General features: G+C 42.9%; 2 protein-coding genes across 5 annotated transcripts in view; one reads left to right on the forward strand and one right to left on the reverse strand.

The window, feature by feature from the left end:
• Window positions 1-4,770, forward strand: part of nfkb2 (nuclear factor kappa B subunit 2) — a 31,883-nt gene extending 27,113 nt beyond the window's left edge. For both annotated transcript variants that reach the window (XM_062975896.1, XM_008114223.3), the window contains 7 exons: window positions 70-239; window positions 1,031-1,133; window positions 1,965-2,191; window positions 2,741-2,819; window positions 3,086-3,258; window positions 3,402-3,513; window positions 3,604-4,770. In XM_062975896.1, coding sequence (XP_062831966.1) covers window positions 70-239; window positions 1,031-1,133; window positions 1,965-2,191; window positions 2,741-2,819; window positions 3,086-3,258; window positions 3,402-3,513; window positions 3,604-3,740 — 1,001 coding nt within the window. In that variant the 3' untranslated portion in view covers window positions 3,741-4,770. The remainder of the gene's footprint in view (window positions 1-69; window positions 240-1,030; window positions 1,134-1,964; window positions 2,192-2,740; window positions 2,820-3,085; window positions 3,259-3,401; window positions 3,514-3,603) is intronic.
• Window positions 4,771-5,348: 578 nt separating this feature from the next.
• psd (pleckstrin and Sec7 domain containing) overlaps window positions 5,349-24,358 on the reverse strand; it is a 128,872-nt gene continuing 109,862 nt past the window's right edge. For all 3 annotated transcript variants that reach the window (XM_008114227.3, XM_008114224.3, XM_008114225.3), the window contains 6 exons: window positions 17,224-17,402; window positions 13,753-13,823; window positions 11,206-11,363; window positions 9,110-9,254; window positions 8,083-8,226; window positions 5,349-7,055 (listed from right to left, as the gene is read on the reverse strand). In XM_008114227.3, the coding sequence (XP_008112434.2) occupies window positions 6,831-7,055; window positions 8,083-8,226; window positions 9,110-9,254; window positions 11,206-11,363; window positions 13,753-13,823; window positions 17,224-17,402 (922 nt within the window). In that variant the 3' untranslated portion in view covers window positions 5,349-6,830. The remainder of the gene's footprint in view (window positions 7,056-8,082; window positions 8,227-9,109; window positions 9,255-11,205; window positions 11,364-13,752; window positions 13,824-17,223; window positions 17,403-24,358) is intronic.

The following is a 24,358-nucleotide window of genomic DNA, read 5'->3' on the forward strand; positions in this document are numbered from 1 at the left end:
GTCCTTCACTTTTGCTGCATCTCCATTGTACAGGATGGAAGGGGTAATTGCCAATACTTGTCCCCTCAGGGCTTTTTCCTGTTCATCTTGCTGTAAAATGCAAGAGGCTGACCTGCCTTGAGCTGCTCGTTGAGAAGGGAGCAGATGTGAATGCAGCTGAGAGGCAGAGTGGCCGGACACCCTTGCATCTCGCTGTGGAGATGGAGAACCTGAACCTAGCCACTTGCCTGATAAAGAAGGTATGTGAGGGTGAGATTGTTTTGGGTATTGGTGGGGAGAATTGAAGGAAACTCTGTTTCTACAGCCTACAAGCCGTAGTTGAACATGTCCCGGGGATTTGTAGACCCATGAACAAGTGAGCTTCCAGTGGTGAAAAGGGATCATGGTAACTCATTTGTGAATGAAGCAGGATGAGTTGAGTTAGTTTATTCTTGAGTGGAAAGACATACTTTCCTCGCCTTCTATCCCAAAATATTCTCCTTGTGGCTGAGCTGCTGCATGAAGTTTTATGTCCTCCCCTGTCTGGCCACTGTCTGTCCTTGGGAGCAGTCCCTGCTACTTTCACTTACTGGGGAAGTGGGGGGGGGGGGGGGAAGGGAGATTCAGACCACGGACAAGCTGCTGATCTCATCTTGGAGAGGGTAGGAAGTGAGCTGTATTGGTTCTGTGCACCTTCCATTGGAGTACCAGAAGCTACTCTTGGGGCTTGACAGTTGCCTGGAATGGGAGGTTTTTGAATGGAGCACAAAGACACAAGGATAGCTTTAAGCATGGGGCTTAAGCGTGCATACGTATGGATTGGATGATGAGTTGTGTTTGTAAGTAGAAAGGGGTGCATCCAGGTCAGTTCCTCTTCTTCAGTTACGGATTTGCAAGTTGATCTCTGGTCAGAATGAAACCTGGCTTTTCTATGTTTTGGATTCTACGTCCTGATAGCTATGTGGAGTTTTGGCTTTTTAGTCTTCTGCAGGTATGGGTTTTATTTTTTGAGCCTCTTGAATACCATTCATATTTTGTCTTTTCTCTTTAGTTGGGAGCTGATGTGAATGCACAGACTTCTGCTGGGAATACGCCTCTTCACTTGGCAGCAGGAATGGGCTCTCCAATCCTTACTAAAATGCTGATCAAAGCAGGTAATGTAAGGTGCCAGTGTTTCCTAGTTTTGATGCAAGGGTTCCTCCTTGGAGAGGTGGATTAATTCCAAGGGAATGGGAGGGAGGGGATGTAACTGTTTACTTCCTTATATTCTTATGAATAAGTGGTTTCTGGTTGCCTGTTGTTTGGCGATAAGCCCATGAATTTCATAGGGTTTCCTCAGGCAAGAAATGTGCAGAGATGGTTTTGCCAGTTGTTTCTTCATACAGCCTACATTAGTTGGCAGTCTCCTACCGAAGTATTGACTTGTTCTTTAAAAGCAATACGAAACTTTTTGGAGTTTGAAACTTTGCATTATTTTAACTCCTGCAGGGTATATTATGAACTTGGATATTTTCCCCACATGCATTCACTTGCCATATTGATTTCTCTTTTTGCTCAGTCTTTGTTTCCCAAAAAGTTATCTAAAAATTTTTGTTAGGAGATTTGAAGGTTTTGCCGGATACCCAAGGAAGTCTTGGGAAATCTTTCAATACAAATTGTACTCAAACCAGAATTTTCAAGAGGAATTTACATTATGCCCATTTGGTTGAAAAAAATTCAGTGCATTTAAAATGAAAGTAAAACTACAAATACTCCAGAGTTTGAAAGAGGAAGGTGGGCCATACAATGGTGGCAAACAAGAGGCAATTGCAGTGAGACTCCAAAGTTTTGTGTACAAAGTGATCAACCTTGCACCTTGGTTCCCTTAGGCTTTTGCTGCTGTCAGACATAGGTCGAACTGCTTGTGATAATAAGCACATTGTTGATATTGTCTTGTCTCTACTCAAAAGAAACACTTGTTTTTAACTCTGCATCTCTTTCTCCAGGGGCTGACATTCATTTTGAGAACGATGAACCTATGACAGCTACCTCCTCTAACTCAAGCAGTGATACAGAATTAGAGGAGGATTGGGTCATGGAGCTGGAAGATGAATTTTCCAGTCAATTCATTGAGCGAGATGTAGGCCTCATAGGAGATCACAAAGAACCAACTCCATGCAAGAAAAGGCAGCGACGAGGTCACATCCCATTGGACTTGACAACTAGCCAGAAAGTAGGTAACATGGATGGGAAGGGATAAATGGGTTAAGTGGGAATGATGTAGCAGTGGGATCATATTTTGTTGTGGTGTGGATAATTTTGTTCTAGAGAACTTCTGTGAGAATGTTAAGACCTGAAACTTGGAGGCTTCCCCTAGCCACTCGATTGGTCATAATGTAAACAGAATGGTGGAGTACAAAGAGCTTTGTGGTAATCTAACATAGTCCTTACTACAAATAATTCTATGGCAGTTCTGGCCACCATCTACTTCTGTTCTACCTTCTGGTAGCCCTTAAGACAGTGGTTCTCAACCTGTGAGTCCCCAGATATTTTGGCCTTTTAAATCCTAGAAATCCTAACAGCTGGTTAACTGGCTGGGATTTCAGGGAGTTGTAGGTCAAAACACCTGGGGACCCACAGGATGAGAACCACTGCCTTAAGAGGTCAATTGCCACCATATTTTATTATCACATTGAGTCAAATGATGCCTCACTTACTGCAGGCAAGGTTCCTTCTAGCTGACATCACCCTCAGGGGCTTGTTCAACCTTATTTCATTACAGGTGCGGGAGATACTGCTTCTGGCTTCACTGGAGGAACCTGAAAGGGAGCAGTCTGCAGCTCCTCCTGTTTCTAGGCAAGGTTTGTGAACTTATGCATTTTGTTGTTAGGGGCGCACTGAAACCTTTTCAGTTCTGTTAGAAGCCCAATGAGATCAGTATGCATAAGATTTAGTTTGGACATAGAATAGTTATGCACCCATTTGTTTCTGCTTATGGAGAGTGTAGGATGCCAATTTGTATGCTTTTCTGGACACAGCTGAGACATGAGGGCTAAAACTGGTGCTGTTTCTTAACTACAGATTAGTGATATTTCTCATGCTTTCCTCCGTCTTTCTCTTGTCTCAGGGAGCATCCTGTCTCTGAACAGTGATACCTTCCAATGCCTGGAGCAGCTCCTGAACCGGGACTGCCACGGAGCAGACTGGGTAGAACTGGCTAAGAGGTTGGGTCTCTGCAGTCTGGTGGAGACTTACAGAGACACGCCTTCCCCATCCCGGAGACTCCTACTCAGCTATGAGGTCTGTGACACCCCTCCCCCCCTCTGTGTCTGTTTTTGTGCTCTCGTTTCATTCTGGAGGTTAATTTCTGATCATAGGTCTGTTTCTCTCTCTCTCTCTCTCTCTCTCTCTCTCTCTCTCTCTCTCTCTCTCTCTCTCTCCAGCTTGCTGGTGGCAGCCTTAAGGGTTTGTTGGAGGCCCTTGACACAATGGGACTGACAGAGGGAGTGAAGTTACTACGTAGACCAGAGTCTTTTCCCAAAGTCCAAAGTACAGGTAAAGAGGTGGTATCTGAGGGAGTTTCCTGGTGACTGGGATGGGTCTGACTGGTGTGCCTTGCTGATTATTGCTGTCTGTCTGCCTCAGAGCTGAAGGAAGACAGTGGTTATGGGAGTCAGTCGGTGGAAGAGGAGTCAATGCCCCCACCTGGGAAACGGTCATCAGCACCTTTATTGGACCCACCATCGCTCTCACTTCACAACCAGGAGGAGCAAGTGCACTGATGTTTGGAGGCCCAGAACCTGACTGACTGTATGGGGAGGTGCTCCCCAATTCCAGGTTCCAGCAACGATCACTGGGAATGCTGCACAATGTTGATCAGCTCTGATTTTAATGGTTGGTCTATAAAAGAGAGTTCAGCTTGTCTGCTGGCCTCATTAGGCCTGGCCCATTGTGGGGGGAAAACACTCAACTTTCAATCTTGTTTAAGTCAAGCTGAGTTTCAGGAATATTATCTGGAGTCTTCATCCTGTTTTCTCCCCTCTTCGTCTGTAATGGTTGTGACCTGCCAGGCAATAGAAACTACTTCTGTGCAAGCTGCCAGGCTCCTGCAAGTCTTACCCACACAGTGCCTTTGCAAGCCTTCTACATTCTGGTGCCTCTTTTTTGGAAACTAATGGAATCAAGCCTTTTTTCTGAGCAGAATCTCCAAAATTGAACCAAAGGTAGGTTGTCTTAGCAGGTTGAATTCCTTAACTTCATTCCTACGAAGAGCGACGCATAGCAAGTTGGAAGTTGAGTTGGAAGGGATCCCACAGGGTCCAAGCCCCCACTGCTACACCATCCCATGCAATTGCTTATTCATATGATGGCCATTTGGGGTTTGAGTAATCCCTTCAGTTTTATAGTTAGGGCAGTTGTTTTGGCCATTTCCTTAACCATTTTAACACTTGTTGAGTGACAAATGGCACATTCTGAGAATGCTAATGATATCAGTAGGCACCTTCTGCAAATGGAGTTGCTGATGTCTTGTTCCAAATAGTAGCTTGTAATTGCATTCCCTATTCAGAAAGCCACATCTTATTGCAGAGTATGTCATTGATAACATGCTATGTAAATAGCAATCCTAGTGATATGAAATTCCTCAGTGGGGAAGAAAGCTGATGACAGTCCTTGCATAAATTGCTCATATTCTGAGGGAATAATGATTTTCAGTTCTGAATCTGAGTTGGCATATTATCAGGAATTTTAAGCTAAAATTTCTTCACTCAGAAAATGCTCAGTTCTGTGATGAATAAATGATTCAAATTTGTATGTGCTGGTTGCTCTGTTGTGGGGCTTGGAAAAAAGGGGCATGGCTTGAGGACGCATGTTTTAGACTTTAGCCCAGTGCTACTCAACATTTTTATCAATGACTTGGACAATGAAATAGGAGGCATGATTACTGAATTTTGTGTGGGGGGATAGCTACTACCCCATAGGACAGGATTAGATTCCAAAATGATTGTAAAAAGAACTGGGACAAATTTCAACAGGGAGAAATGTACTGTGTTACATTTAGGCAATAAAAATGAAACCCACAGATACAGAATGGAGACACCTGGCTTGAAAACTGGGCACTTGAAAGGTATCAAGTAGTATTAGTAGACAATATGCTGAACATGAGTCAACACTGTTATTGAGAAACTAAAAAAGCCAATGCAATTAATCTCACCTAAGTGCTATGTACATTATAACTGAGAAAAATTACTCTATGTGTTTCTATACTGTAGTTGATTCAAGAGCTAGTTGTGTAGGAACTGAAATTCACTAACTGATTTTGGCTTACGATCTCTGGAAACCACTCTTACCCTTTCAGCTGTGCAGGAAGGATTTCAAGGAGAACCAGTTACTCTAGGTGCTTGTATAGGTTTTACTGCAGTAAATGAAGGAAGAAACTGTACAGAGCTCTTTAGGGTTTGTTTTTACAGTCAATTCAAGAATAGAATAAAAAATTGACACATTCAGAGAGTCAGTGCTGGAAACAACCAGCCCCTTCCACTAGTGGGTGGGCATTCCCCTCCCACTCACTGCCACAAATACACCAACCGTAGAGGTAACCTCAGGCCTTCCATGTGTGCAGGCTCCATTTCTTTATCTGGCTCCCTCTATGCCATGGTCTAGGGCTTTCTTTTTCCACTGCATACATGCAGTTGTTATCAAGTATTGGAGATGTAGCCTTGAAGCCCTTTGAAATTCAAAGTTAAGAGAGCAGGCTGTCTGTACAGGGGCTGTAAGGGCACCAGCTTTCCTTCTTTCTTTTGTAGGCAAAGGTCTGGGGAGTGGAAGTGCTCCTGGCAGTTTCGGAACCCATCCCCACCCACAACTACACACCCATAATCCCCAGGCTGGAAAATGTCTCTACTTTCTCTCTAGCTAGGTCTTCCGAGAGCAATGCCGCTTGGCTCATCTATTCTGATCCGTGCAATTTGTAAGAGTCATATGAAAGCCAGGTTCTAGTGGGGCCAGCAAGACCCATCATCCACAGTGATCTGTATGGGGAGGAGGGAGAGGGATTCAACAGGGAGGTGTGCTCATGGGCCACCCTGCTATGGCTTTGGCAGGCTGCCAGCTTGGCGGCATCCACTATCCCTTTTTAAAACCCTGTTAACGCTGGCTGCATTGCAAACCCTGGCCGATTCTGTAAGTGCTGAATGAGGATCAGGGTGAAGCTAGGTCCCGCACATGCTGGTGGAAAAATAATTGAGCCAGTCCAGGACTGTTGCTGGTGGTGAAGGAAGTGGGCATCCATGCAGGAGGTGCTGGTTCTCCTGTAGGCAGCCAGTGCAAGCATTGTGTCTGCAGGAGGGATGGGACCCTCTCCCCCAAACTAGGCAAAACTGCTGACAAAGTGTAGGAAGTGTCTGTCGTTTTAGTAGCAGCAGGATTATCCCTAACTCAATGTGATGCAACTTTTATCAGGTACTAAAAAATTTAAAACGTTGTATCACAAGAACTGTAAGAAACTGGCAAGGAAAGGGTGCAGTGTAGAGCAGCCAGACACCCCCCCCCCCTTCAAATTTTTGAAAGAAATGTTAAAAGATCCTTTCTGCGGTTATGCCCCTGTGTGATCTCAATAGCAGCCCTGTTGCTCTGTTACCCGTGTGGTCTTTGCTTAATGCATGCAGGAGCCAGAGTCTTATGAGACCAGGGAAGGCTGCACACACAGGGACTGCGGGCACGATCGGACACTGCTCCTCTTCCTGGCCGGTGAAGCTGACACAGGATCTGGTCCGCAAGAAGGTGCCCTCCGACCTCCTACTGTGTCCACAGAGGATGAAGTCATGCAAGTTTACGGGATGGGCATCTGCTCTCCTTGCAGGCACCGGGCCCTTCTAGGATTTTTGCAGGTTGCCAGTAGCTTGACGACTGTTGCGCTTGATCCGGGGCCCTGTGCCTGCTGGCTCCTGGTCCACAGAATGGCTGGACTGGGATTTTTTGAGGTTGTCCTCGGCACTGCTTGCGGCATCAAACAGGGCAGCCTCCAATGCTGCCAGGTCCTCAGAACCAGTCTTCAGCTTGGCCCGCATCAATGTAGCATAGACACTGTAGCGTGATTTCTGCAGAAAGCGAGAAATGGCAATTTGGAGGATCTTTGGCCTTTCTCACATAATGATACTCAGTGAGCCAAGTCTCAATGATCTCTATCCTTCGAAAGCCTTAAACAAAGTATGGGTTGGAGGAGAGTAGCATATAACAAAGCTTTTAAAAAGTATGTCTATTTGGGATGTGTGTATGGGGGGGGGGGGGGACTACAATGCTCACACATCTGCTGTATATCTACCCTTTCCAGTGAAGGTCTCTGTGCTTACTAGTGTGTAGTTTTTATGTTTTTGTATCTCTCAGTTTAGTTCCAGGTTGAAAAAAGTTCTTTCCAGGCTAAAATACACTCATGCTCCATTGCACTGCATTTCACTTCACTTTCTGTTCCTGTGATAAATGGATATTGAAGCATAGCATTGCATTGCATTGCATAATGGCTTGATATCCCTTAGGGGACATTTTTAGTAGAAAAAAAAGAAAGAGGTGTATTGTCTCCCAGCCTCAAAATTATGCTTGGAAGGACATGCTTTTATATACTACGCTATCCCCAAGTTATAGACAAGATAGGTTCTGTAGATATGTTCCTAAGTTGAATTTGTATGTATGTACATTTCTTAAGTGTAACGCCAGCCAAATATATGTACAGTATTAGATTTGGATAGCATAAGGAAGGGTCAACACCCCTGTGGTGTTTGTTTTGCTGTCTGTCTGTGCCCCTGTTCAGAAGATTTCACCTCACTTTCTGTCCCTGTGGTAATTGGATCTTGAAACATTTGGCTTGTTGTGGAAACATGGATCGGTGATAATGCTTCAGTGGAGACCTTTTCCCAATGATAACTCTTTCAGGAGTGAATTTCCCTTCCTAGGGGTAGATTTCTCTCACTTCCTGATGTTTCATCCCCATTCTTAACTATGAGTTGTTTTTAGCTTGGGGCTGCCTGTAGTTCTAATTCATTTTCCTTTCTGCAAACTTCCTACCATGCATCTCTACTATAGCTTGGCAAATTCTGTAAAGGAATAGGTCTGGCTCCCCATTACACTGACCTCAAATATCAGATACTCCTCCTTCTGCTTCAGTTCTTCATACTCTTTGCCCTTCACTTTCTTCTCAGGTAGGGAAGAGCGGTGCTCTAGCAGTTCGGCTGCCATAGCTTTGAATTTGGTCTCATGGTTCTTCACTTGCTCCTCCTGTGGAAAGGAAATGAATTATATCACTTGGCAAAGCTGTATTAAAAAAAATCACAAGCTGTGTTATCCTGTCAATATCCTGTCATATTAGGCTGCTTTCATCCACTTTTCTGAAAGGTTGGGAGCTGACGACATGCTCTTTATCATTTGCTTTTTTCATTGAGTTGTATGTGACTCATTTTTTAAACCTGTGTTCTCTCTGAATTGGTTATTGTGTTCTTTCAAGTCATTTCCAATTTACTGGGTGGCTCTAGTGGTCTCTTCTAACTATGATTCTGAAAACAATCCTATCTGGTTTATTGGGGGAAAGATTTGTTTACAGAAGGTTGCCTTTACTGTCTTCTGAGACTCAGATAATGTGGCTTGGTCAAGAGCCCTCAAGTGAGTTTGTTTCCATGGACAAGTGGGGATTTGAACTGGTCTCCAGAGTTGTAGTCCAATGCTCAACTACTACAACATCTCTCTCACTGTACTGAGTCTTCCTGAATAAATTTCTGCACAGTTACAAGGACAGTTTAATCTTTTTCCCTTCACCCTTCCTCACTGACAAAAGTGCTATAACCTCCCTTCCCTATTTTCAGTTGCAGTCCCATCAGACAATTTGGTTAATCTCACTATAAAAAGAAATGAAAAGGGGTCAACTTTCAGTTTACTTCTGCTTTAAGCTTTTGTGAACTACATGCCACTTGCATGTAAAGAAGTTATCTATAATCAATGGAAACCTCTGCAGAAAGAAATTGTTGCATCCTGAAGATAACACCACATAACATTTTCCTTCCCTTTTAAACCTATCAGTGATGTTACTTTTCTCTCCAAAATCTCATGATGCTATACAAAATGTAGCATAGTATATAGCATTGCACAGGACAGGGGCTCCACTTACTTGAGACAGTCGTGTGATGGAGCTGGGCAACAGTGGGCGGCTGAACTTCTTTTGGGACCCAATGGCAGCTGGAAATGGGGGCGCAGAGAACATGGCTGCTACCACATTGATCCGTGTGATCCAGGAATGCATTTGTTCTATGTTGCTGAAGGAAGAAGCAGGAGGAATGAAACACACAATTCTCCAGGTAAATAAATGTTTTACGACAACTCTTGATTCCAAGTTTTATATATAGGAAAAAGCATTCAAAGAGGAGGAGTTCTCTGGCATGTATCTGTATCCCAATTAAGTGAACTGTGGTATTTCCAGGGCAGCTGCTGCCAGCTAATCACTAATCTGACACAAAACAAAGGAGACAGTAGTCTGAAGCACCACAACCCCTTTGTGTGAGCGCAGTGGTTCTCCTTGACTAATCGCTATTCTGAGACTACTGTGCCTGCTAAGCGGAGGAACATTTTTGGGAAGAGAATGGGGCAGAGCAATCAGATATAGTATAGCCCAACCTTCATACAAGTATATTTGAAAAGGGAGGGAACTGTGTGCCATGTACATCTTGACAGAAACTACTAATTGTTGGCTGTTCTTCAACATAAAGCAAGTTAGAAGCATAGGCAAAGGCCAAGTACCTTACATACTCATGTACAAGTCAACCTCATGTATAAGTTGAGGTCCACAATTATGGATGTTTGATATGACCCAGGGATAAGCTGAGGGCCACCCTAGGGATAAGGGGAAAAGCCATTTTTATACCCAGCCATTTAGAAAGGCAGAACTGCTGCAATGAAGGGAGTAGAGGGAGTTGGTGGGTCTTTTAGGTTCTTTCGGGACAAAGTAAGCTTTTGCTTTTTGTCATTCTACTCAAAGAAGTGGATGTTTCCCTTTTAAAATAAGAATTAAGGCGCAGACAGTCCCAAGTTGTGAACAAGATAGGCTCTGTATGTTTGTTCTTAAGCTGAATTTGTAAGTTAGAATAGGTACATTTTTAAAGTATAACGGCAGATATATATCACCTTTGGATAGCATAGGGAAGGTGGTTGTTTTGCTGCCTGTATCCCTGTTCAGAAGATTTCACTGCACTTTCTGTCCCTGTGATAACTGGATTTTGAAAACTGACTTGTTGTAGGAACATGGATTGATGAGAAAGCTTCAGTGGAGACACCTTTTCCCCATGATAACTTTTCCAGGAATGAATTTCCTTTCCAAGAGGTAGATTTTTCTCACTTCCTGTTGTTTCACCCCTGGATGTAAGTTGGATGTTTGTAACTTGGGGACTGCCTGTACTATACTTAAGGGGCCAGGTTTAGCACAGGGGGCTGAACTGATAGCTGCTGAAAATCCTGCCAATTGAAAGGTTGGCAGTTCAAGCCCGGGTTGGGGTGAGCACCTGCCATCAGCCCCAGCTCCCAGCCCACCTAGCAGATCTAAAACAAATGTGAGTAGATAAATAGATACCGCTTTAAGCAGGGAAGTAATAAAAGGCACCCTTGGCGATTTGATTGAGAGTATATCTAAGGACAGCAAGGCTCCCTGACTTGGAAGATGAAGCGACAGCACCCCACCCCCCCACCCCAAATTGGCCAGAGTCGAGCATAGCCTCCAAATGCAGGAAATTGATGAAATCTCTGTTTATGTATTGTCTGTCCTTGTTAATTGTATAATGGCACTGAATGTTTGCCGTATTTGTGTTCTGTAATCCGCCATGAGTCTCTTCGGAATATAAATAAAGTATATTATTATTATACTTATACTGCCCTGTGGATAAATTGACCCAGGATTTTTGAATCAATAGTTTGACTAAAATTTCTAGACTTAGGTATGACTATATACAGTAATTCTTAACTTAAAATGCTCCTGCATCCTTTTAAAGTCAGCTAGGGGTAATGGTGAAACAAACACTGAACCATTTCTGCTGAGGACAGGTGGTGCAGAGTGGACCAAGAGACAAATCCAAATGTCCTGAAAGAATGGCTAAATATGACAACAAGAGAAATATGGAGAGCCCAACTAAGAATAATCTAAAAATGGGATGGCCAATCAAACGGTAAAAGATTTCCAAGTCTTGCAATTCCATATAGGTGCTAAGCCCCAATACTTACGGAGCCTGGAATAGGAAGACTCTCCAGTCAGCTGTCCTGAGGTAGAATACGTTGGGTCTTTTGCTGTAATCTGACGCTTGGGTGGCCAAGGAGTGATGGATACTAATGGCATTCTTAAGGTCTTCCTCTGCCAGGGCTTTACCAGGCTTATATTCCTCCTGAAATGTGAGTAGATGTTATGCATGTGAGGCAGGAGTCTTTCCTCACCTCTCACTTAGGCTGGTGTCTTGAAGAATCCTAGACAGAGATTCTGTATCATGATTCTAACTACAGTTACAGAGTTCCATCATCAGACTGAACATGCACCCCCCCCCCCACCCCGGGCCAGCAACCTATCTTTTCAGCCTGGCAGCATCTGATTACATTTCTGGGTGCCGGAAATCAGAGCATTAGGAGAGGATGGTCCACAGCTTGTTCCGGGCTTGAGAAGAAGGAGCTAGAGAACCCCCTGGGGGTCCTGCCACAACTATATCTCCTATGGCACCTCGAGAACAGGAGTGGCTGCAGACATCATTTCCCGATGTTTCAGAAATGCTTTGATTGGGCTGCAGCTAGGCTATAAAGGCAGTCCTGTGGATTGTATTTTATCATTCATAACCACAAATGTGAATTCCCAACATTTCCGATATCACAAGTCAGGTTTTCAGTGTTTTAACTGCTGAACAGGTTATCAACTGTGTTTTTGAGAATGCTATAACACAAGAAGACTTCTAGGAATGGAGACTGGGACTATGTATACTTCTGCACTAGAAAAAAACAAACAAACATGAGGATCTCCAAATGGCCCACAAAGATTAATTTCAGAAAGTAATACTGACTTCGTGAAAATTGTTTCAATTGTAAAGTGTGAAGAGATCTTTGTCAATTTTTTAGTTTATGATTTCACATTCACATAATGAAGGCAATTCAGAAAATAGGTAGGCAATTCTGCCAAAGGCTTGAGAAATCAGAGATTCGATGAGAAGAATTTCTCATCCACTATTGCTAACTCCCCGTTCTTCCATCCCTTTTCTGTGTTTAACTCCTATATTTCAAATCACATGATTACACAAGTCCAGCTAATTTCCACGGAAACATGTGTGTTATAGATTCCTCATCTCCCTGCCCTTGCCATTTTATGCTACAAGGCTCATTACAAAGCGAGAAAGATTTCTATTTTAAGGTGTGTGGGAAGAGGAGTACAATAATTTATTTTCCAGCTCTCTGCCAAGGCAGGCTCTCTATGGATTGCCAGATACTGACTACTTATTTGGTTATTAGAAGGGTGGGCAGTTATCTGTCCCTGGTTTGTTTCCAGCACTATTAGTCTTCCAGGGAGGGAACTCTCTTGATACAAATGTGACTTCTTCAGTGGCTGCTTTGCTAGGCCACCCTCAGAGTGTTACTCATGTTTCCTCATCACACCACCTGCCACTTGGGAGCTTTGGCACCTCCTGTTCCTGTTCTTTCCCTCGGCTAGCAGTGACTGGGGTCAGCATCATTTCTCCGGTGTGACAGACTGAAACAGAATTTGTTCCTGCCATTCCTTGCTCCCCTGTGGCTTCCATCATACAGACATGGCTATGTGAGCCAATAGCTGCGGGATTAAATATAAGTGGTAGTTGCTCCCTAACACTCAAATTCCGTTAGGCGGTTTCTTTATGGCTCTGCAAAGATGCCAGTTTGCAGTGGCAAGGCAAGCAGCTCAGTTTGTGAAGAAGTCCTGAACCGTGGAAAGCAAAGAAAACATTTGAGCATGGGGAAATATGTGTCCTTGTACAAAATGAATGAAATAGTTAAAATTACATGCAGACCCATCATAAAGTATATTAAGACACTGATTCCTGATTCTGGATTAAAAGAATCAGGAAGAATCAGAAATGCCTCAAAATATGTGTATTAGAGAAGTAGGAAATAGCACTGCTCCATTTTTAATGACCCACTGCTGCTTTTTTTTCGTGTCAGGAGCAACTTGAGTCACTTCTGGAGTGAGAGAATTGGCCGTCTGCAAGGACGTTGCCCAGGGGACGCCCAGATGTTTTGATGTTTTTACCATCCTTGTGGGAGGCTTCTCATGTCCCCACATGGAGCTGGAGCTGATAGAGGGAGCTCATCTGTGCTCTCCCCGGGTGGGATTCGAACCTGGCAGCTTTCAGGTCAGCAACCCAACCTTCAAGTCTTCAACTGGCTTTAGTCCACTACGCCATCAGGGGCTCCATTGCTGCTATTGACTTGTGCCCAAAGCATCTCAATTTCTTGTCTCCTTTTTGTTTAGTGCCCCACATTTCTTAGTCAAGAGTTCGGTTTCATGATGATAACGATGGATTGCATTCACACTTAAGAGTAGATCTAATTATATCAAGGAACTTTCCTTACTCATTAATAACTTCAAATGCCACTGGCTTCAAATGCATTACACAAGGTCTGACTAAGTCAGGATTGATCTCTTAGTTATATTGGAAGCATAACAATCCATGCACAAGTATGTTTCCAGATGCTCTTAATTTTGCAGACTATGTGAAATCAGGGAGGTTTGGTCCCACTTTCAGGGGGGGGGAGGCTTTGTACCTTTTGCAAATAGAGGATCATTCCCTTCAGGATTCCATGGAAAGTCTTCCAACCCCTCTTTCCTCTTGGGGCTGTCAAAGCAAAAGAGACAGTCAATAAACAGCTTTAAAAAAATTGTGTCAGACGCAAATTGAGAATATAAAGCAAGTCGCTTCTGGTGTGAAGGAATCAGCCATCTACAGAGACGTTGCCCAGGGGACGCCCGGATGTGTTATAATCCTGTGGGAGGCTTTTCTCATGTCCCCCACATGGGAAGCTGGGGCTGACAGATGGGAGCTCACTCCATCTAGCAGATTCGAACCACCGACTTTCAGATCTTCAGGTCAGCAGTTCAGTTGGTACTAGGGTTTACTACACCACCGTAGCTCCCAGGTAAAGGCTGTGGCAGGGCTAAGAGATGTGTTTTGCATATGGGGTGGTGATGGGAGGTAGTGCCTGAAATGAAGAATGGAGCCAGGACAGGGCTGCAGTCTGGTCATGGCTGCCTGCCTTCGAAGGCATGACTGTGGATGCCGCTCTGTGCTTGCTGCTTGGAGGAAGCAGGCACAGCAGGTAAATTGGACTCAACAGCAGATACAACACATACAGGCAGGATCTAATCAGATCAGGGAGGCATTCACAAACTGGAATTAGGGGGGGATTTTTTTCAGGGATAAATGAGTGAACGCTGTAACTGCATTCAATGGGGAAAGAAAGAAACTTTCGAATCATGCAAACGATGTGGTTCCCAACCCATTTTTAATTATGGTGTCAACAACTAACACCAGCCATGATTGATGTTGTTAAGTTGAAAGCACAATTTAAAACCTACACCAGGAAAAAAATGGGGGGAGTGAATATTAAAGGGAGAAGGCTGTCACCTGGCAGATGAGCTCAGCTGATCCCTCCAGGCTTACTAGCAACCCTCCCCCTCCATATAACCTTCCCAATGCCCTTCTTGAAAATGGTGCACTCATAACCAGTAAAACATTGCAATCTTACTAGAAATTGCTTGCGGTGAGAAATAAAGGACCTTAGCAAGCAGTGATGCAATGTCCCAAAACAAGGAATCTGAAATGACATCTATTGTCCCTGAACAATTCTGTGCAACTTTTGAAAGCTGCCCCCTTTGTTCTTGTACTTGGCATCATATAGATTTCATTTGCAATTTCTGTACCCACTGACACAAAAGTATATAATGTTGTCCATACACTAACATCAGAGAATGTATGTCTCTCAACACTATTTACTGCAGAACATAGACATAACGGTGTTATTGCTCCTTTTTGCTGTCTTCCCTGAAGTAGCTGGATAGCCTCTTTTGGAACAGAAGGCTAAAATAGATAGGGCTGAACCAGAGTGTAGCTCTTTTTGTGTTCCTACATTGCACTGGACTCAGTGCCTTTACTATGCAGGATGCTTGCATCGATTGGTGTTGGCCATAGGCCTTCTTACAAGTGACATGTGGCTCTGCATAAAGCAGAAAGTGGGCAGAAGCTTTACTCTCCCAGAACAAAATCTATGCTGGTGACTTCACGCTGAGTCAGTTTTTATTTACCCTTCAGTTAATAAAGGAGATGGTGCACACTGAACACTCCTACAGCTTTCATCATTTGTGAATCTGGGAAGTTGTCCAGCTCTGTGTTCTCAACCAGACAATTTCTGCTGCAATTGTACCCATCTCAAGACTTGTCTTCCTACTTCCCAGCCTAGTGCTATTGCTAACATGGAAGATGGGTACAGGTTTGATGTGGAGAAAGCTACACAGGCTGTGAGAAGACACCGAATTTCCTTTCCTCCAGAAATACAGAAAAAATTGTGCTGAATGCACTACTTTCCCTTCTCGGGCTGAAAAAATAAATCAGTTCCTACAGTACAGTCTGCAAGAAAAAGCTAACCATAGTGCTAATGTGGAATGCTTTTGCCCAGAAACAGAGAACCCTTTTCTATGTAACTCTCTTGAGGCTGCAAGTCAGGGGTGGATATGGCCAAAAACAAAATTAAAATCTTTCTTATCCTTTCCTTTGCTGCCCACTCAGTGTCATGTCTTCTCTCATTATATATCTTCTCATTCTGGATCATCAGCTTGCTATGATTCCTTAATGTATGGAGAGAAAACTGTGTGGATTTGGTAATAGTGGAGTGTGTGTGTGAGTGAGTGAGAGAAGGAGTGTGAGGTGAGAACCATTTATTTATGTGGTGCCCATTCACTGGGCCAGGGACCAATGAGGGGTATGTGGATGCAGAAAGGCTTGGCTAAGCAAAAATGAAGCTTATAATGACAACTGCTTGTCAACAGAGCTCTCACTGAATCTACATTAGTAGTAACAATTGGATAAATCATCCAGCATTTTTTGAGAATTGTGCTGTGTGGATTGTAAGGGCCACAAACCACTGCATTTCAAAAAAATTCAAGTGGTCATTTGTACCCCGTTTTGAACAGTTAGGGAAGAGAAGGGGGGTGTCAGTGCTAAAATGAACAAGTGTCATGCAGAGGATAATTCAAATTGTGCATTGGCTCAGTGAGTGCAGAGTTGTTTTTTATCTCGTGTCAGAAGCAACTTGAGAAACTGCAAGTTGCTTCTGATGTGAGAGAATTGGCTGTCTGCAAGGATGTTGCCCAGGGGACGCCCGGATGTTTGATGTTTTACCGTCCTGTGGAAGGCTTCTCTCATGTCCCCATATAGAGAGCTGGAGCTGACAAAGGGAGCTCAACCTGCTTCCCCCAGATTCGAACCGCTATCGGTCATCAATCTTGCCGGCACATGGGTTTAACCCACTGTGCCACCGGGGGCTCCCCAGAGGAGTTGGTAATATGGTAGGGAGTTTTTATGATAGTTAAGGACACATGCAGAAGATAGGTGTCTGCTAGGGTGAGCCAGATCACAGATAATCTCTACAGTGGTCAATAGCCATTTCTGCAGTTGCAGCATCTTTTCCTGCCACATAAGATCTTCGGGCTTTTATGGACATGCTATGTTACCAGTCATCCTTAACCTGCAGCCATCCAATTGTTTGGGTCTCCAACTCCTAGAATTCCTGATCATTGAACAAGCTGGATAGGGTTTCTGGGAGTTAAGAGTCCTAAACAGCTGGAGGGCGCAGTTGGAGGATGCCTGAACTATGCATTTGTGGGTGCTGGAAAAATCGTCTCACATCTAAAAAAACAAGGGTGATAGGTTTTCTAAAAATGAGGGACACAGCAGGTTTAATTATTTGTGGTTTTTTTTTCTCAAGCTCTCTGACTACCTCAAGGAAGTCTAATTATTTAAGAGGAAGCATGTTTCTGGTCAAGAGATAATTCTGAACAACGTTAAAGACTGCCCAGCAAAACACCTCCTCGCAGGCAAAACTAAACCATCCTGTTGGTTACTGCCTAAGGTTAGCTAATCCCAGCCTACAGAGAACAGCAGGAAAGACTGATGGTTTTAGTCAATGCTCTCCCCTTGCCCCACTCCCGATATACACACACATCACTACTGCCCCACATACTTTTTTTGCAGTCTGGCTCAGCATGGCTCTTGCGCACCAGGATGCCATATTTGTATGTAGCAATGCTGGGATCCTGTGAGAAGTCCAGGAAAGGGTTGCTGCAGCTGCTGATGCGTTTGATGGACTTTGGGTTGGGGTCTGCCAATTCTGAAAGGGACTTGCGCAGTTCTTCTTCATCTCTAGAGGGGAAATAAACATCAGGGATGCACATCTTTAAACCACCCCACTCTCTTGAAAACTGGAAGTTGCATACCAGGAGACCCAAAGATGGAGCTGCTAGTGAGACCAGAGTTGCCTGTTATTCTGTCCTTCTAAGGACATGGACCCAAGTGTGGCTTTGATAGAACCGAAGATAACAATTACCATATTCACTCAAATCTAATGTGCACCTTTGTTGAGTAAATTACATAGCACAAAGTGAGGTGTGCATTAAATTTGATGCTGCATTAGAACTGCACATGTAAACCTGCTTGTGCCCCTCTATCAAGCCAGCCTTAGCCCGAAGGGGGAATGGCCTCCCGACTGGTATCATTTGCCATCCTTTGAGTGGTGCGGTGTCCCTTTGCCATTTGGCAGTTCTGAAGCAGGCGGATTGGCTGACAGGCAAGGGAAAATGGTGCATTAAATTCAACAGCATTTTTTTCTAATGTGCACCTTCAAAATTAAAGTATGCATTACAATTTATGATGCACTATACTTGAGTAAATATGTTATTTCTATCTGGGATAGGAAAGTTGGAAGACAATCATTTTGGAACCATGAGCACTGTGACGTCGCGAGTGGCGCCATCTATATGTGGATCTGTAAGTTGCAAGATTTGAATTGTGTCATTCCTGATTTTGCCTTTACCCTGTAAATGTAGTTGGATTGGTTATTTATATCTGTCAATCAATGTTGTTTGTACCTGTTATATTGCTCACTCAGCTAAATTGTTTGGCTCCACCTCTTCCTGGAATAGGACTGTGTTTCCTCCTTTTCATTCCACCAGCAAGCTCTCTATCAGATGGACGTGAGAGAGAGACTTGGCTCTGAAAGCCCTTGAAAAATTACCTCTCAGCACCAATTCTGAGGTTCTTACCCTTGGGACTCACACTTCATGTTCAGGGCCAACCTGAACAACGTTGAGGAGTCTCAAGCGCCTTCACATCAGTCCTTTGGCAACAGAGGAAGACTCTGTCTTCAGATATAGGTCATTGGACTGAGGCTGAGTTTGCTCCGGCATTCACAACCTGAGAAAGAGGGATCTGGAAAAGCTCCACGGACTTAAACAATCAAAGACTGTAATGTATATTTTCTTTTACCCCCTTTGTGAACAATAAACCCAGTTTTTGAGTTATCTACAGTGTTTTGGTCCTTGGGAGTTCCAGTTTCCCTAAAGGAGGGCAAGAAGCAATCCCCTGGGGAAAGACCTAACCCCTGGTCCATGCCTCTTTCACTAAGAGTACAGCCCCAGGCGCGACGGCACAAGCACCACAGAATATGCATTCTCTGTGTTTAGGACAACCAACCATACAGAGTAAGCAGGTATGGTGCGACAGGGGGTGTACTCAAAAAAACTATTTCCACAGAGTAATAGGGTGAACTACATTATGCTACTAGTTTTGATTACTATAATACATAATAAAGGCAAGGAAAAAAGAAAAAGTCCCAATGAAGAAAATTATTTTTATGGCATTGTAATAGGAGTTGCTTTTGTTAGTCCCATACATGTTAACAGAGCTGTGAAATTGATAAGACTATCACACACAACTTCTGGTCTGGTCTGCTTAATTACAAAGATGTTACAATAGAAGACAAGAATGGGGTTGTTGTATGTTTTCCGGGCTGTATGGCCATGTTCCAGAAGTATTCTTTCCTGACGTTTCACCCACATCTATGGCAGGCATCCTCAGAGGTTGTGAGGTACCTCAGAGATGTGGACAAAACGTCAGGAGAGAATACTTCTAGAACATGGCCATATAGCCCGGAAAACATACAACAACCCTGTGATCTGGCCATGAAAGCCTTCGACAACATAGAAGAAAAGAATGTTTTTGTCTGAAAGACATTTTCAAAGAGAAAATAACTCGTAAAAGCAGTACAAGTTAAGAAAGGATGGGGCATCACTGTATAGTAAATATCTTATAGTGTTATCAGAGCAAGTAGATATATACACATCCTCCATTTTTCTGAACTTTCAAAACTGATCTAAACACTGGGTTATTTGCATGTTACTCATCGTGAATCACGGGGGACCATCTGTTTTATTTTTAAAGGGTTGGATGGCTGGTTATGTGCATACAATTGTTCTCTGTGTTACAACAAAAACTAAAAGCCCACGGCATATGTAAGAAAAACTTGAAACCTATTTACATCTAAAGGGTATTGTGCACTGTTTATTCATCACCAAAGATATGTCTGCCGAGGGTGGTGGACAAAAGAAAAAGGAGTTATGTGTACTGTTGCCAATGACATCCTTATCGAACGAAAGCAAGATGACATATAGAGATGTAGAGGTATCGTATCTACAGTCTACAATATAGTTATTGTTAAACTTAATGGTCTAGATCAGCACTCCACCTTGTTGAAATACACTCACCATAAAAGCAGCAGAGGTGAGAACAATGAGTAACAGTGAAGAATGGAAGCTCTGCTGCATGGAAATCCTTGAGGTCTACTAGCACAACACTTGCTAACACACATTTTCGTGCCTCAAATGCTAGACCTGTTTCTGAGTATATCTGACCTGCTGATTCCAAAAATGGCACAATTTTCCCCAGTTCTCGTTTTCAGATGTCGAACATATGCCATATACGAGTTTTCACCTGCTTGCCCATAAGAAATCATGATAACCTTATCTAAGTAACCAGAGCTGATGTGGTCTATCCAATGCAATTTTCTGAACCAGTGCCCCAAATAATCCCAGGCCTAAAAATCAAAACACCAAGACTTTTATTTTATCTTGCAATCAGCTCCATGTATGAAGTTGTCCATCCTTCTGCCACTTGCTAACCCCAAAGGGAGCACTAAAGAACTACACAGAGGACAGAAACACACAAAGCAGATGATTTGTGTTGGGAATGGACGAGCCGTTAAGCTCTAATCACCCTCTTTATGAGGTAAATTCCCATTAAAATAGCAGAGTAAAAATTGCAGCAGCGGTGAGACTTGAGACTTATGCGGTGTGAGTTTGGAAGGCCTCTGTGTCATCAGGAAGGCAAAGGGATGCAAAGTTAGCTTTAAAGTTTAAAAGCATTTATTGAGGTAAAAAGAAATCCATTGATGGATAGAAAAGGTTTGGAGCTAACTATGTAATCTATCCTGTTCTAATACACATAGACGGATTAAAATAACAAAGGTATAGATAGCTACATTTTGACTAATAGAGGACAGAGGTGCATCCTCTCTGGAACAAAGCAGGAAGCTGGAATGGTGACCAAGCCTGGTGGGTCGCTTCTTCTCTAGGGCCATAAACATTCCAAAGGCCAAATTGGGGAAGTTATGTCAAAGCCCTAGGAGGGAATCACATTTCTAGAAACTTGAGTAGTCCAGGGTGATTCCCAACAATTTGAAGGAGAAAAAAAAACCCTCCTTAAATAAAAGGGCCAACTGAATTATTTTGGCATCTGGACAAGAAAGTCCCCAATTTCTTCTTTCTTGCAGTAAAAATACATCTAGAATAATTCAAATAATGGCCCTTTCATTAAAGCTAAAATCTTCTGCCTGAAGTGGCTACCATGCTCTGTCTTATTATAGCAGATCCTAGGAAAAGTCCTGGTAGTAGGCACCTGGATGGAAGCGAATTTCAAGCGATCTGAAAAGGGATACAGCAACAGGCTTTCAGCACTTTCCCTTGTGAAGCATGACTTGGGACTGCTCCACATAGTGCCAGGGTAGGGAGCTGACGTGCTGCATTTTCCACTTCAAGAGGATGTCACTTAAATGCATCAGCCAAAGCTGAGTTGTCTCTATGACGACAGCTTGGGCTATTCTGGATCTCTGCCAAGGTTACAAACCAGGATGATTAATCCCAGCAAATCCACTAATCAAGCCACTGGTGACAGTGGGGGGGGGGGGGGAGAGATGGGGGATGGCACAGGCCCATCACCTACAGTGTGTGCGTGGAGGCCATGGCTCTCTACAGAGATCAAATGCCAGAGATCCTGGCCTTCCAGGTCAAAGCCTGCCCTTCCGCACAGCGCTGATTCCAAAGGGGTCTGTGTTGCACCATATGGGCCCATTGTAAGATCTAACAACTTCTGTGACTCTCAAAATTAATAGTATTAACAATACAAGTACTACTATGTATTGTCTATATTGCACTAAAGATACAACACAGAAGTTAAAAGAAGACAGCTCAAAGTCAAAGGGCTGAACTACATAAGATACTAGATGACTCAATAGGAATCATGTCAGTTTTTCATTAAAGTAGTATCAGGAAAGGTCCCAAATGACATAAAGGCACCAGATGGTATATGATCTTGGAGCTAAGAAGGACCAAGCTTGGTTAGTACTTGGCTAGAATACTATTGACAAATACCAGGTGCTATAAGCTGCAATTCAGAGAAAGGAGTGAGTGAACCATGTCTGATTATTCAGTGCCTAAGAAAACTCAATGAAAACCATGGGGTTCACTATGGGTTGACACACAATACCATAATACACACAATACCACAATGACACACAATAAACTCTTTGTTTAACTAAGACCGCAGTACACAGGGAAGGGAGTTTTAACCAATACTGCAATACTCATCTGTGGAAAAGGGAATCAATCCTTGCTTGTTTAGTGGAAGGTCTTCAAATTACAGGTCTAGCATTGTGGATTAAGTATTTCCTCACATTTACTGAAAGCAGCTTTTTTCTAGTCTAGTCTTTCTGTAATACAATTTGCAGGAGAACATGGTCACTCCCATTTAAGAATCCTGCCACTTCCACTCCATGAATCTTGTCGGATAGAAAAGCATGGGCCTTCTAAGAAGATCAATTAACATTTTGACAATCATTCGATTTGGCAGAGATTGCTTAAAAACCACAACACAGTCATTTTCTTGCAATTGGTATAGATTTTCAATCCTCTTTTAAGTCAACATGGTGTTGTACATAAATGGGACACACACTGGTCTAGTTATGACTTATTAATGGGCAATCAGTTTAAAAATCTATAACTAGAATGGGCATAGATATCCAACTAGGTCTTTTATCTCAGAAATGGCTCTTTTGGGTCCATTGGTTGCCATAGCTTTTATTCAAGAAGAGGCTTTCTAAATCAGAAAATTGTTGGAGATATAATACAGGTTGAAAATCTCTTATCCAAAATGCTTGGGAACAGAAACATTCCGTATTTGCAACTTTTCCAATTTTGGAATATTTGAATATATATACGTAATACAATATCTTGGATATGGGATCCAAGTCTAAACATTAAATTCATTTGTTTCATAGACATCTTATTTGCATAGCATGAAGACTTATATTTGGACATTTATAGAAACATACAACTAAGGTTATTTTTCCTCAATTTGAATTTTTATTTTCCTGCCTTGGTTATGCCAGTGGTTCCCAACCTTTTTTTGACCAGGGACCACTTTGACCAGGGAACACTCTCCAGCATTGGTACCAAAAGGGTAATGAATAAGTTTTTGGTCAACTTTAGATTCGGTTTGGTTATTTGGGGTGCTGATTCAGAAAATTGCATTGGATAGATCACATCAGCTCTAGTTTCGGATACAGAACATATGCTATCCAGTAGTCGTTAAACTATATTTAATACTCTAGAGTTGATGTGGTCTATCCAATGCAATTTTCTGAATCAGCACCCCAAATAACCCCAGGAACAGGCCTAAAAACGAAGTCACCAAGGTGCTCCCGCTTCTAGGCGCCACATGGAACGGCTCCGCTAAGGGGGATGGATGGAGGAGGAGAAGCAGCAGTCAGGAGGCTTGTTGTCGTGCCTTTCGTTGGTAGTCAGCCTCTCCCCTCCCAACATCCCCATTACCTCAGCACTATAAGAAGGTTTTGCGGGACCAGTTGCTCTTGTTGCAATGCTGTAGTAACAATGAGGCCGCGGACCATATTTTAGTTCTTGGGGGCCACTGGTGGTCCACAGACCACAGGTCGGAAACTACTAGGTTATACAGAAGATTACTGTATGAAAGTTTTTAATGTACATTTGTTAAATAAAAAAATGTTTCCAAAGGTACAGTTGTGCAGATGCTGGATGATTCATTTTGTGAATCACAGAGACCAGAAAGTACCAGAATTTGTTCCTTTCATTTCATTTCTATGTGTGATAATGCTAAACTTCACTTCCCATAATTTAATGCTGCTTCATATATATGACGTGTTTCACACAAAAGAAAGACATTCAGAACCACATATGCTGATTGTATTGAGGTACTAGGGGCTGTATACGTTGCATCATGATCCATATATAAAGATGTTTCTCATTCTTAGTCCTTATTCTTGGATAATAATAATAATAATAATAATAATAATAATAATAATAATAACAACAACAACTTTATTTTTATACCCCGCCCCATCTCCCCGGAGGGACTCGGAGTGGCTAACATGGGGCCACACCCAGGCAAAACAGACAATATAAAACTCATCAATATAAAAACAAATCGATAAAAACAGATAAGATTGCATATACAAAAAACATACTTTGATAAAATCTTGGGTTGACTCCTAAAATGAACTGGGCCAAAAAGTGTGAGTAGTGCGAACTATAATTAGGGGAGAGGTAGGTACCCAGAACAGTTGTCCCGTTACAGTGCTAGGGAAGGAGTACACAGAGAGAATATGTCTGGTTAATGGAGTGGAAAATACTATAAAAATAAAATAGACAACAGGGCGATCCCAAACTATGGAAATCAATCACCAAAGGCCTGTTGGAAGAGCCAAGTTTTCAGGCTCTTCCGAAAAATAAGGAGGGTAGGGGCCTGCCTCAACGTATGCTCTTTAACAGATTCTTGGTCCATTTTTTCATATCTCTAGGTTTGTTGTAATTGTGTGCCTTCAAGTCAACTCTTGTCATGTTTTTTTTCAGAGAAGGGTTGCCATTGCCTTACTTTGAGACTGAGAGTGTGGTTTGCCCAAATTCACTAAATGAGTAATTGCAATCAATTATTGGAGACACTACTGAGCTAGA

The sequence above is a fragment of the Anolis carolinensis genome, chromosome 3 (assembly GCF_035594765.1).
Source record: "Anolis carolinensis isolate JA03-04 chromosome 3, rAnoCar3.1.pri, whole genome shotgun sequence".
Lineage (NCBI taxonomy): Eukaryota > Metazoa > Chordata > Lepidosauria > Squamata > Dactyloidae > Anolis > Anolis carolinensis.